The sequence below is a fragment of the Myxocyprinus asiaticus genome, chromosome 10 (genome assembly GCF_019703515.2).
Source record: "Myxocyprinus asiaticus isolate MX2 ecotype Aquarium Trade chromosome 10, UBuf_Myxa_2, whole genome shotgun sequence".
Classification (NCBI taxonomy): Eukaryota; Metazoa; Chordata; class Actinopteri; order Cypriniformes; family Catostomidae; genus Myxocyprinus; species Myxocyprinus asiaticus.
In genome coordinates, this window is record NC_059353.1 from 15,430,207 (window position 1) to 15,444,335 (window position 14,129).

At 37.7% G+C, this 14,129-nt stretch overlaps 1 protein-coding gene across 1 annotated transcript in view; it reads left to right on the plus strand.

Moving 5' to 3' along the window:
• LOC127447162 (partitioning defective 3 homolog B-like) overlaps positions 1 to 14,129 on the plus strand; it is a 502,153-nt gene that overhangs the window by 179,107 nt on the left and 308,917 nt on the right. Inside the window, exon 6 of the mRNA XM_051708779.1 lies at positions 12,376 to 12,452. Coding sequence (XP_051564739.1) covers positions 12,376 to 12,452 — 77 coding nt within the window. The remainder of the gene's footprint in view (positions 1 to 12,375; positions 12,453 to 14,129) is intronic.

Consider the following 14,129-nt stretch of genomic DNA (forward strand, 5'->3'; position numbering starts at 1 on the left):
TATTACAGCAAGACCCTCCAAGTCAGCAACAACCTTCGCCAGCATTTCCGACATGCTCGACAGTTGACACTGAATCTCTCCCGCTGCACCGTCCAAAGTGAGTGCCCGGTCTGCAGCCCTGTCAGGGGTATCAGGGCTTGAGCACGTAAGTGTCTTTTAATGTCTCCAGAGCCCAAGGATTTTGAATTCTTTGACATATTGACTTCATAGAACAGTTATGGAACAGGGTGTATTGAATCTCACTGATTTATGACACAAAAAGTATTAAAAACTAGCAAAGTGCGCAGAGCTCACCGTTCACACGTCTGACCCTCGCGTAGCGCCACGCGACTCCCGAAAGTGGTCTCTTTTAGCAGGATAATGTGCCCTGCCGCACTGCACACATTGTTCGGGAATGGTTTGAGGAACACGATGAAGAGTTCAAGGTGTTTCCCTGACCTCTAAATTCTCCAGATCTCAATCCGATTGAGCGTCTGTGGGATGTGCTGGACCAACAAGTCTGATCCACTGTGGCTCCACCTCGCAACCTACAAGACTTGAAGGGTCTGCTGCTAATGTCTTGGTGCCAGATACCACAGGACACCTTCAGGGGTCTTGCAGAGTCCATGCCTCGGTGGGCCGGCGCTGTTTTGGCTGCACACAGAGGACCAACAGCATATTAGGCATAATGTTTTGGCTCATCACTGTATAAACACTGATCAGCCACAATATTACAACCATCTGCCTAATATTGTGTAGGTCCCCCTCGTGCCACCAAAACAGTGCCAACTTGCATCTCATAATAGCATTCTGAGATGCTATTCTTCTCACCACAGTTTTACAGAGTGGGATTTTCACACGCAATAGTCTCTAGAATTTACTCCGAATGGTGCCAAAAAAAATAAAATAAAAAAAAATCATCCAGTGATGATGATCTTCATCCACTCTTGTTAATGAGAGAGGTCAACAGAGAATTGTCAGACTGGTTTGAACTGACAAAGTCTACGGTAACTCGGATAACTGCTCTGTATAATTGTGGTGAGAAGAATAGCATTTAAGAATGCTATTCTGAGATATGTGTTGCCGCTGTTTAGGCGGCACAAGGGGGACCTACACAATATTAGGCAGGTGGTTTTAATGTTGTGTCAGATCGGTGTATATATTAGTGTTGTCGGTCCATTAAAATTTTTAATCGTGGTTAGACTCATTATTTTTTTTTGTAGTTAATCACGATTAATCACAGATTTTGAAAGTGCTGAAATTTGATACTATACTGTATATACTTCCTTTTTTCTCAATGAATTTTTCCCATCTTAGGAAAGAAAACAAAACAAAACAACATGAAGCAATAGAATGCTTTAATATTTTCCAAACAAAGTCTTAAACACAGTATAAACATAGAAATTAACTAAAATATCACCAATTCAAGTAACATTAAACATTTCCCCATAGTCTAAGTGGGAGTTTGACTAATTGAAAGAACAAGTCCAATATAAGTTAAATATTCATTGCAATGGGCATTAAATCTCTTAAACTCTCATCCTCCACATTCATGATTCGCGTCAGGGCGGCAACACCAGCGTCAAGCGCTCCTTACATAGGCTGAAAATTACTTGATTTCTATAACATAGAATGTCTATGTGACCGCCGCATTATGCTGTTTTATGCTAAGCATGTAGGCTTCTTGGCATTGTTGTGTGTCTGTTTGTGGCATGTGCATCAGTGTAATGACTCCGGGCAGACACATTACAAACGTTCCGCCCTTCACACCAGTGTTTATTTTGTATTAATGGTAAATGCCTTAATCGTGATTAAGAAAAATTTACGCTTTAAACTTTAATTAATCACGTGTTAACACATTAATTCTGACAGCCCTATATTAGGCATGTAAAGATACACGTAGACCATGTTTACAACTGGCATTAAGATGCGTTTCGTGTGATCTGATCACATGTGGTCAGCCCTAAATACTGATCTAAACGGGGTCAAAAAGTTTTGTGATCAGATCACAAAAACCACATATGGATGTGGTCAAAAACGCACGTGATGTGATTGTTTCCCCACCAGACTTGGTTGGTGAACTTGGTTGACCAGCTTCACTAGCTAAGTTTTGCTGGTAAATAACATAGCTACACTGGTCCACCAGCTAGAACAGCACTAAACCAACAATACCCAACATAAAAATTTAAATACATGCTGATCTAAGCTGGTCTTTTAAGAAGGAAGGGTGTGCGATATTGATTGAATTTAATTAATTCAGTAGTTGAAATGGTTTTTATTATGTGAAAAGAGACTGCAGAGATTTACAACATTTACGAGACACAAGATTTAAGAAATTAGTATAGCTTTGTAGGAAATAGGTTGATGGAGATAGTGGTAATTATACAGTGTAGCAGTCAATGTGCAAAAGTGTTTGACCTCAGAAAGCTGTGATTGACCAAGCAGAATCAAGTATTCCAGAGAGTCATGTAATATTGTCTGCTTCAATTATTGGCCTAAATCACAGCAATACAGAAAATGTAATAGATGCCAACATTGGCCTAAACCAATGTTTGTCTCCGTTATATTTTGCATCCTTAATTTTATTATTGTATGCTAGTCCTTGTCTATTTTTTTGTACTTCACTTCTACCGTAAATGCTTTTGGCCATGATGAGGTCTGTCACATGCTGGTCTATTTGTCAGTCCTGCCTTCATTAGCACTGTCATCCTCTGGGAGAATCTCAGTGGCTGCTAATTGCTCTGGGAGTATTTTTTAGTATCTCAAACCCTCTGGGTTGAATAGTCGCCAATAAGTGTTACTTTAAATGTATCAATTGTTGGTGCTGCGATGCCTCTCTTCCTGTGGGGGCCTCTGAGTCTTTGTGTATAGTTTAAGTGTGTGTTTGATAGTAAATAACACTGTGTTTCCTGTGAGGAGTTTGATGTACATTATTGACAGAGATTCTCACTGTCTTTGTTGGTCGTTCACCTGATGTGTCGATGGTAATAGAACATTTACCAGAGAAAAAACAAGTCAACTTAGATTCTTGATTGTTCTTTGCCTTATTGAATAAGGTTTCAATCCTCTGTTGCTGTTCATTAAAGACATGACACTCTGAGTGAAGCATCAACCCTGACTGAAAAGCACTGTGATACTTTGATGCTATCAGATAGATACCTTGATACTTTGATATATATATATATTATGGTACTGATTGATTCCTATATTCATATACTATGGTATTTACATGGTACTCTCCAAGGTATTTTGAACAATATCATGGTAAAACCATGGTACTGTGTCTTTAAAAAATTGTAACACCATTGTACATTTTTCCCCCCAACACTGCTCATTTTGTATATCTCCCTTTTCTGACACACCCAATTTAGGTATTGGAGTCTCCACTAATGAGCTGATGAGTTGAATCAGGTGTGTTTGATTAGGGAGATATTCAAAGTGTGTAGTGTTGGGGGATCCAGGAACAGGATTGAGAACCACTGGTTTAGGTTAAAATTTAAATTAATGTGTAATAGAAATAATGGGGTATAGCCTGTCGCACCACAGGACATGTCAACTTTCCAAAAGTATTTCATGTCAGCTGCCCCTGTTCAGATAATTACTTACCACTCTGACCCAAATTTTTGCTGATGTGCATAGAAATGGTTTGGTTTACTTCATTTGTCTGCATTGGTTTTTCCAAATCCCTATAATGTTGTTTGTTTAGTTACACCTCTCTTCCCTATACTAAATAGTGTAAGTTAACTGCATTAACTGCATTAACTGCATTAACTGTAATACGTTAAGATGTCAGGCCCACTGTAGTCAAACTCACAGGCTGATAACCATCATCAGCTTGGAGTTATTGATGTCTTCAGGGGTGTATGATGTTTGCCTGGGTAAAACGATGAAACACACCTATATAAATACATAAGCAAACTCTCATAACTCTTCCAGCATGTGGTACATATACCGTCATGCCCTCGTCCAGTGTGTTTGCTTTTTCCCTCTCTGCCCTATCACGGCTGCTGCATTGTCTTTGTTTGGCACCGTTCCATTACCGGCAGCTCCGACCGTGTCATTCATTAGAAGGGGGTCAGTGCGAGGAGATCAGGCACTATGTGCAAATAAAAACGGTGACACATTCATCAGATCATCAGTCAGCCGCTAGAATAATGCCTTTGTTCTTCAATTAGCAACAGCACCAAAGCGTGACTCAAACGGCACAGAGTAATAATTAAAAATGAGAGGAGAATGAATCACAGGTTCACTCTTGTTTTAGTTTTTTTGGGGTGGGCGTTTATGTTGTTTGTGCCTATTAAAAAAGATGTTGTGTGTCTGTATTAACAAGGGAACACGCCATCAGTTGTCACTCTTCGTTTAACTGTTTGCTTTGCCTGTCTATTAAGGTGGGCGTTCTGACATAACTGCTTGTGTTGTTACAGGGTCACCAACAAATGACAATTATGTCATCATTTACTCACCTTCATTTCGTTCCAAACCTTTATGACTTTCTTAAGTGAAACACAATAGGAGATGTCAAGGAGAATGTCCAAGTTGTTCTTTTCTGGTGACAACAGCTCTTCATGGTGTCCATCTACTTCAGTGGGCCTCATTCATGAAAAACGAGCAGAACAAATTTTTTGGTAAATCGTCCGTAAAGCCATTCTGATGTAAATTCTCAGATTCATGAAAGTTTTGTATTTTCAAAACGTTAGTTGGTATGAACGAAATTTAAACTTGCTCCCGATCATGTGTAAATCGTGTGTAAGACATCCTAACTTGTTGTTTTCTTTCAGGCAAACTGTCATGACTATGTTTTGATGGAAGTGAAAGTAAAAAAGTAATGTATAAGTAATAAGAAATTAACCTTATAAAATAACGTTAATTAGTTTAAAATTAATGTTTCTTTACTGCTTGAATTTGTTTTTAAAGTATAGTTTTTTCCCATGTCTGCTTATCGTTTTTTCCAGCAGAATTGCTTGATTTTTCTTGAAAAACATAATGCCCTAAAATATTACTGGCTGGGCAGTTTTTTAAATTTGATTTGAGCTCTATAATTTAGGTTTCATATAGGCATCGGTAAATCGTGTTCAGTTGATAAGGTTTGGTCAATGCTAATGCTGTTAAAATCCATAAATAAACACGTTGCGGACAGGTGCGTACACAATATAATGTGGAAAAAATAGAAAAAGCCCGCACATTGTTGTATAGTTTGCAAATCTATAATATCTTACAGCGAATCGGTCAAATATTTTCTTCAGGCATTTTACTAATTTCTCTGAAGATTCTTCCAGTTGCAAGTAGCCTATATCACTGTTACCATCATGATTTACCAGAGACGTTTCACAAATGATGCTGGTGATGCACTCAACAGGACCAGAGAAGGTTAATGTTGGTGGACATCCTCCTCCCGGCGTGAACTGAATTTTTTTTACACTCATGTCAAACCGTACAGGACGTGTGATGCAAATCTAGTCATCAGTAGAGTGCGTGAGCTCTGAATGCGAGCAGCCCAATTTTTCTAAATGTGCATCTTTGAACACACAGAATGCGCATATGGCTAGAGTTATTTGCACTAATTAGTGGGTCTACAAGGTGGCAATACTTACATTTTGAGCCGTTGCGGTCAGTGAATGTAGTCGCCGCTAAACATCAGGAGATGAAGGTAAAACAACAACAGTGGACGTGCAAGTCAAGAGCACGTGTGAAGAGGTCTGGAGATACCTGCATTTGTATAACTCGAGTCTGAAGGAATATAAAGACATCTTAATGGGTCTAAACTCCTGAAGAGAAAGTCTGGTGTCTCATAGCAGTCGTCGCTGAGCGTTCGCGTCAAAATGGAAATATACCCAGGGCTCAAGTCCACACTTTTTTGAGACGCTATTGTGCAAAATCAACAACTTTCTTCATTCATAAAAAACAATTTCATTACCGCTCCGCATAGATCTTAAAAGCATTTACTATCAAGTCTGGTGCCTTCCTTATATAGCATTTTCATGGGCATGGTTTATGACAATTGTTAATGAACGTGCACATGCCCCCTCTTTACGAATGTTTGGAATTCACTAACATGCACACGTTTTACTAACAAATCTGGGGAATACGAAGCGTTTGTGAATCCAGCGGAAAGTTTTTGGGAAGGTCCATTTTACACGCACATTACTCCGGATTTACTCATATATTTACGAAGTTTCATGTATGAGGCCCATTATACATCTCCTTTTGTTTTACATGGAAGATAGAAAGTCATTGGGGTTTGAGATGAGGGTGACTAAATGATGACAGCAATTTAATTTTTGGGTAAACTATCCCTTTAATGGTAGAAATTTCTTCACTGCCTAGGTCGACACTCAATGACACATTTACCATGCAGTAGTTTGTGTCCTAACCTCTATCTTCAGTGCCTTGCGTAAAGCCCAATGTGCGGTACAAAGGCTTTGAGGTGAAGTAGATGAGACATTCAATCCTACATCCAAGCTTCTTTTTACAAACGCTTGGCTCTCTTGAGTTTTACAGCGGTTACCAGATCATCTTGATGTTTATCTTTGAATTAAAGGGGCCATGTTCTGCACTTATGTAGCATAAAATTATTTTGCCTGAAGTGCTCTTACGAAGTATATATATATATATATATATTATTATTATTATTATTATTATTATTATTATTATTATTATTTTGTAGCCACAATGTGCCATCAGTAGCATTAGAAGATAAGTTGATCTTATTTGAATTGATGGAAAAATGTCTGATGGGAGATGGCGCTTGTCAGTAATTTGGAAGAATTGAGTCTGTTTTAGGGTACATGGACATTCAGATGTCACTTTCCCATGTGATCATATTGCTTTTATGATTGTCTAACATCTTTGCATGTGAAAACTACCAGCGTAGTTCACTCTATCTTTTATCAGGTCAAGTTGCTTTGTGTTGTTAACATAAGAGTGTTGTTAACGTAGAGTGATCGTCAGATAAGTATTTTTTATGCCGATATCATGAGAGCAGTGTGGCCGATGGCAGATATAATGTCAAATGCATATAATAGTGATGGCGAGATGCACACACAATTTAAGTCTAAATTTAAAATAGCTAAAAAAAGAAAAGAAAATGTGCATTTTTTGCGGACACAGTTGTCGGCTTACACCAATATTCTCAAAATAGCCAAAAATCTGATTAATCGACTTGGGCAGTAATCTATCACTACTACATAGTGCATCGGGATAGGACTGGGTATTGCGACTACTTTATGATATGAATATTACAGTAAATTTATCACAATTCAATACAGGATGATGCATCACAATGTCATAATCAGATTGTGAAACAAAAAGTGCAACAGAGTCCAAGTATATCCGCACAAGGGAATGAATCTGCAGGATCAGTCACTCTCAAGCGATTCGCTTCGCTTTTGTACAGTACGGCACCTTATACAAGCATCTCTAATTGCACAGAGAAAGTACAAAGTAGCTGTACATAGATCTAATGTATCGATATAGTGAGAAAATGTTTTATATATTGATGTTAACACAGCCCTGCTTTCAAACCCTTCTTTTTCAAAAGAGAAACCTGATTTCCATGAAATGCCCCTTTAAAGGAAAGTTATTTTGCCTTGTTTGCAAGAAAAGGAGGCCTTATTGGGCCGACCATATGATATATTAAACATCAAGCTCCCTTCTTCTCAAAACCCCCTGACCTCGTTCTTTAAATCACACTTTTGGCTTTTGAAAGGACAGCTTTGTGGGGTAGCGATTTGATTGACAGGTGCTAATGGGGTCAGAGGTTACAGGCAAGTACATTAGGGCTTTCTGCTGCTGCTGACCCCTGCCACACTTTCTGTCAAAGCTGAAGGGCAGCATGATGCATTTTCTCCTGCTCGATACGTCTCAGTGACTGGCCCTCCCCAGGGTTGTCACCCCCACCTCAGCTGGCCCAAAACTACATACTATACATTACTACTGTGGTCACTACAAACCTCACATTTGATTGAAGCACTTTTTTCACACACACACTCTTAATACACTGTTTGTTACAGTTATACTCATTAATGGCCACCTCTATATGCTCTGATCAACAGCCAGTAAATGATGTCTTCGATATAAACATAGCCATCCAACTGAAGCTTGACATGCCACATACAATAAATTACTGCATTTCATTGGACACACGTTACTCAAGTCATTATCCTACTACAAACCACATTTGCACGCATATGTGCTACATATTTGTAATTACTGTCATGTATAATGTGACGCACGCCCACACTTTCACATTAGTAAAAGCACCTACATGACTAATGATCATTCTCAAATCCTGACATGAGATAAATTTAGTGTATTTCTTGACTGAAATTCATCAGTTCTGGCACATTCATTCTAATGGTCTTTTAATGCAGGAATCAGCAGACATTTCTGTCAGAGGAAATGCCTCCCTTGAGTCTTGCAACTAGTTGGCGAGTGAAATAAAATTCTATTATGTGAGTCTTTTCTTAGGGAGATGTAAAGGAGACTCATTTTACTTGTCATTAGCTAGCATTGACATTTATTTAAAAGGCTGTTTATTTTACCATTAAATGTAATAAATAAATAAATAAATAAATAATTGTGTCTTTTCTGAGTGTTGCTTTTTGTTGTTTTAGGAGGCATTCATAAATGCATTATTATTGCATTTCTTCTGTGCTTTTGAATTTTTGGCCAGTGTATATATTCATCAGATGGACATCTTTGTTGAGTCACACCTTTCAGCATGAGTGTTGCATCAAAACAGCTTGGCAAGTTTTAAAATCTGGTTATGTCCCGAGACCCCACTACTCAGTTCCATTCTATTTCTTTTCTTTTTCTTTTTTTTTTTTATGCAAGTGAGTGTCTTATTTGTACATCACAAAAGATATAAAGTAGGTCATGACCCAAAAATGGGTCATAAGTCTGTTCTAATAGCGTTGCAGACAGCAGGAAAGAACTATACAAAATTACAAAATGCAGTATAGTTTGGATAGTGAAAGGGAAAACCTTTCCATATGTTTTGTTGTTGATGTCAAAGGTCATGTGTTCAATCAACCTCTACAGTGTTTTGGGGCAAATTCATCTGCCACTTGGTAGTATGGCTAATATTAATACAATATTTGGCCTAGGGTTTGTTCTACGTGTTAGACTGGTTAATCGCACTTCTGCTGTTGTTTATGCATTTACTAAATTGTCAGTTTTTATATTCAGCCTTTGGTAAATTTGCATATTGTTAGGTCTGTGCAGTTCATTGTTATTGTATTAACTTTCAGTGTTTGATTTTAAGGAATAGAGGTAGACCGATATGTGTTTCACTGATTAATCTGTGCCGAAAGTTGCTTTTTGGAAATATCAGTTATCAGTAAAAATCTCTGCTGAGTGTTTTATATATACACTACGTGCACAATTATTAGGCAAATTGTATTCCTCTGGATTAATTTTTATTGTTGAACAAACACAATGCTCTCAGTCAATCCAAAATGTTATTGAACCTCAAACCTGAATGTTAAAAAAAGGAAAAGTGAGTTTTGTCTTTCTCAGGGGAATACATAAGTTTGCACAATTATTAGGCAACTATTAGTGTGCACAATTATTTGGCAACTAAATTAAAAAAAAAATAATTCTCCCAACTCAATTGTTTATTCTCAATTTTTAGAGTAAGTGCAACAAATAAGTAACACAAAATGACAATTAAATAACATTTTTGGCCTTTCAAAAATATTCAGTGACCTATATAGCCACCCTTCTTTTCAATAACTGCCATGAACCTTCCATCCATGGAGTCTGTCTTTGTTTTGGGTAGCCTTCCACAAGCTTCTCACAATAAGTTGGTGGAATTTTGGCCCATTCCTCCAGACAGAACTGGTGTAACTGAGTCAGGTTTGTAGGCCTCCTTGCTCGCACACGCTTTTTCAGTTCTGCCCGCAAATTTTCTTTTGGATTGAGGTCAGGGCTTTGTGATGACCACTCCAATACCTTGACTTTGTTGTCCTTAAGCCATTTTGCCACAACTTTGGAGATGCATTTAGAAGACCCATTTGCGACCGAGCTTTAACTTCCTGGCTGATGTCTTGAGATGTTGCTTTAATATATCCACATAATTTTCCTTCCTCGTGATACCATCTATTTTGTGAAGTGCAGTAGTACCTCCTGCAGCAAAGCACCCCCACAACATGATGCTGCAACCCCGTGCTTCACGGTTGGGATGGTGTTCTTCGGCTCGCAAGCCTCACAAGCCTATCAGAAGCTAAATTAGGCTTGACATCATTTTCTAGAATTTTCCAAGCTGCTTAAAGGCACAGTTAACTTAGTGTATGTAACTTCTGACCCACTGGAATTGTGATATTGTCAATTAAAAGTGAAACAATGTGTCTGTAAACCATTGTTGGAAAAAGTGCTTGCGTCATGCACAAAGTAGATGTCCTAATAATTTGCTCATGTGAAATCTGTGCAGTGGTTTTATATATATATATATATATATATATATATATATATATATATATATATATATACACACACACACACATACAGCTCTGGGGAAAATTAAGAGACCACTGCAAAATTATCAGTTTCTCTGGATTTACTATTTATAGGTATGTGTTTGAGTAAAATGAAAATTTTTGTTTTATTCTATAAAGTACTGAAAACATTTCTCCCAAATTTCAAATAAAAATATTGTCATTTAGAGCATTTATTTGCAGCAAATGATTCGTCCTTTACAAAGATGAATCTGCCCGATTCCAGCCTTGCTGAAGCACCCCTAGATCATCACTATTCCTCCACCAAATTTCACAGTGGGTGGAAGACACTGTGGCATGAAGGCCTCTCCAGATCTCCATCTGACCATAAGACGACCATGTGGAGGATCGATGATGATCTGGGGGTGCTTCAGCAAAGCTGGGATCAGGCAGTTTCTTCTTTATGAGGGACGCATAAATCAAGCCACGTACAAGGTTATCCTGGAAGAAAACTTGCTTCCTTCTGCTCTGACAATGTTCCCCAACTCTGAGGATTGTTTTTTTTCCAGCAGGACAATGCTCCATGCCACACAGCCAGGTCAATCAAGGTGTGGAAGGAGGACCACTGGATCAAGACCCTGTGGTCCAATCTCCAGACCTGAACCCCATTGAAAACCTCTGGAATGTGATCAAGAGGAAGATGGATGGCCGCAAGCCATCAAACAAAGCTGAGCTGCTTGAGTGTTTGTGCCTGGAGTAGCATAAAGTCACCCAACAGCAATGTGGAAGACTGATAGGGTGCATGCCAAGACGCTTGAAAGCTGTGATTGAAAATCAGGGTTATTCCACCAAATATTGATTTCTGAACTCTTCCTAAGTTAAAACATTAGTATTGTGTTGTTTAAAAATGAACATGAGCTTGTTTTCTTTGCATTATTTGAGGTCTGAAAACACTGCATCTTTTTGTTATTTTGACCAGTTGTCATTTTCTGCAAGTAAATGCTCTAAATGACAAGATTTTTATTTGGTATTTGGGAGAAATGTTGTCAGTATTTTATAGAATAAAACATAAATGTTCATTTTACTCAAACACATATCTATAAATAGTAAATCCAGGGAAACTGATAATTTTGCAGTGGTCTCTTCATTTTTTTCAGAGCTGTTTATATACACCGATCAGCCACAACATTAAAACCACCTGCCTAATATTGTGTAGGTCCCCCTCATGCTGCCAAAACAGCGCCATCCCGCAGCTCAGAATAGCATTTTGAGATGCTGTTCTTCTCACCACAATTGTACAGTGCGGTTATCTCAGTTACCATAGACAGTTCTGCAGTTCTGGTCAGTTCGAACCAGTCTGGCCTTTCTCTGTTGACCTCTCTCATCAATAAGTAATTTCCGTCCACAGAACTGCCGCACACTGGATGTATGTATATATATATATGATATATATTTAATTCCTCACCAATAAACCTCATCTTGTAATATACATATAAAGATGTTACCAATGTTCTTATCAATGTTACCAGTGTTTGCAGATGACATATATAGATGAGATGAGATATATAGACTATAAAAAAGCTTAATTTGGTAAATTGAGCATTGTAATAGAGCCAAGTTGCCGGTGTATTTCAGGTCCCACATTATGCATCAAATCGTAATTTTTCTGGTTATTATCTGCCTGATTAAAAAAAAATACAAAATAATAAATATCGTCCGATTAATCAGTTATCGGCCTTTTCTACCACCTTGTTTATGTGTATCTGCATAATCCACTAGTGGTCGACCTCTTTAAGGACACTTGTACATTTGTTAACTTGTAAAATCAAGAAGCAAAACCAGTTGAGAACAACTGCTCTGTTTGAGGATGTACAGTCTCTATGCACTGTAAGCCTTTTATTTTGAGTTTGTCTCACTGTTCATTTTATTTCACTGTTTCTATGCATTTGTCCTGTTTCCATAGGGAATACATGTGCAGACTGACATGGACTTTTCAGTCGAGGTGACTGGCAGCAACAAATCTGGCCATTTCAGTGTCAAGTAAGAAGCCTGTGTGTATGTGTGTCACATTTATGTACAGTGGGGTGAGACCATTAGTGAAAATGCTTCTATTTTGCATTCTTTTAAAATTCTATACACGCATTATCATAACAATAGCATATAAAATTCACACAAAACATTTGCATAACATTTTGAGTAAAATTAAATTGAATTGAAAAAATTAACATGAGTTTGAGAATTTCTTAGTATGTGATATGTCCCCCTTTTGCTTTGCAATTGAGCCGGCATGGACTCCACAACTTTGTGTAAAACCTGATGATCCATGTTGCCCAGCATGATTTGAGAATGAGCATCTAGTGTGCTTCAGTGGAATCAAGGAAATCTTTGTACAAATTAGTTTAACATGGTCAGTGTTGATTAGTGACATAAAAAGTGCAGAAACTCAAATATTTCTCCTCAAAACTTCTTTTTGTTCATTCTTCGTTCTGTTAATTTCCAGGAAAATCCCTGATTTTCTGTAGTTTCAGTGTAGTCTCAGACTTTTGGACCCCACTGCATCTATTCTCATCTCTTTTTCTCTCCCTCATACTATTAGCTAACATCCCAATTTCTCCTGCTCCTCATTTGAGAAGATCAAGGCTTTGTGACACTTGCATATAAAATGATTATTCATTAAGCAGCTTCAGAAAGCAGAGGGGAAGGGCTCGCCCAACACAAACAAACACATGCATTAATCAAGGAGAGAGATGACTAATGAGGCAGTGTGGGATTAGAGACTCTCTCTTCAGCCTCTTCTGAATCCCAGAGTGCATCTGAACATTAGAGCCCGGCACACACCCGGCCTTCAGATTGACACTTCTCATTCACTTTCAACTCCTGTACACCAAAAACACATACACTCAAACACACAAACACGCTACTTCAGGTAGGACCACTGTGGTGTGAATTCCAATGTCATTGTGCTTTCATTATGGTCTTCAAAATAGCTGCAAAACAATGTATTTTATTGTCTCGTTATTTTAATTTTTTCATTTGTCCCAAGTGGCTCATATTGCCCAGGCTTGATCAAAATACTGTGTTGCATTTAAAATAATGTATTGCACTTTAAAAACGCATATAGTAAAAGAAATAGTTAATCCCAAATTGTGTTATTTTTTTCCACCCACTTGTTGTTCGTGTTGACTTACTTTCTTTAATAGAACACAAGTGGAGTTATTTAGCCAGAATGGGGGTTTGGATTCTTTAGATTGATTCTTTAAATTCTTAAATTTTTTATATATATATATATATATATATATATATATATATATATATATATATATATATATAATTATTGATTTTTCCGCTTAATCATGATCTTAATTTGAATGATTCCAAAATGCTCTTTTATTCTATGAGTAACCCTACACAATGCGAGAAAATCACTCACTTATGCAACTAAAAATGTCAGTGATTTGCCTCTGGCTATTAATCTTTCAGAATTCAGTAGCAGTGATTGAATAGTGTAGTGGTTCAGCACCGAAATGTTTTTACTGCGTGCTTAGAGTCTCATTCTGTGTAATGTGTGTCCAAAGACGGGATCAACCCAATTCATTTATCGCTGAATAATGTCTCTTCTAAAACCCTTTCTGTTCTTTACAGTCAGTTGTTGATCAGAAAGAACACAAGAAACATTTAATTTCAATCACACATAGCACGATTGCTGTAAATAAGTCA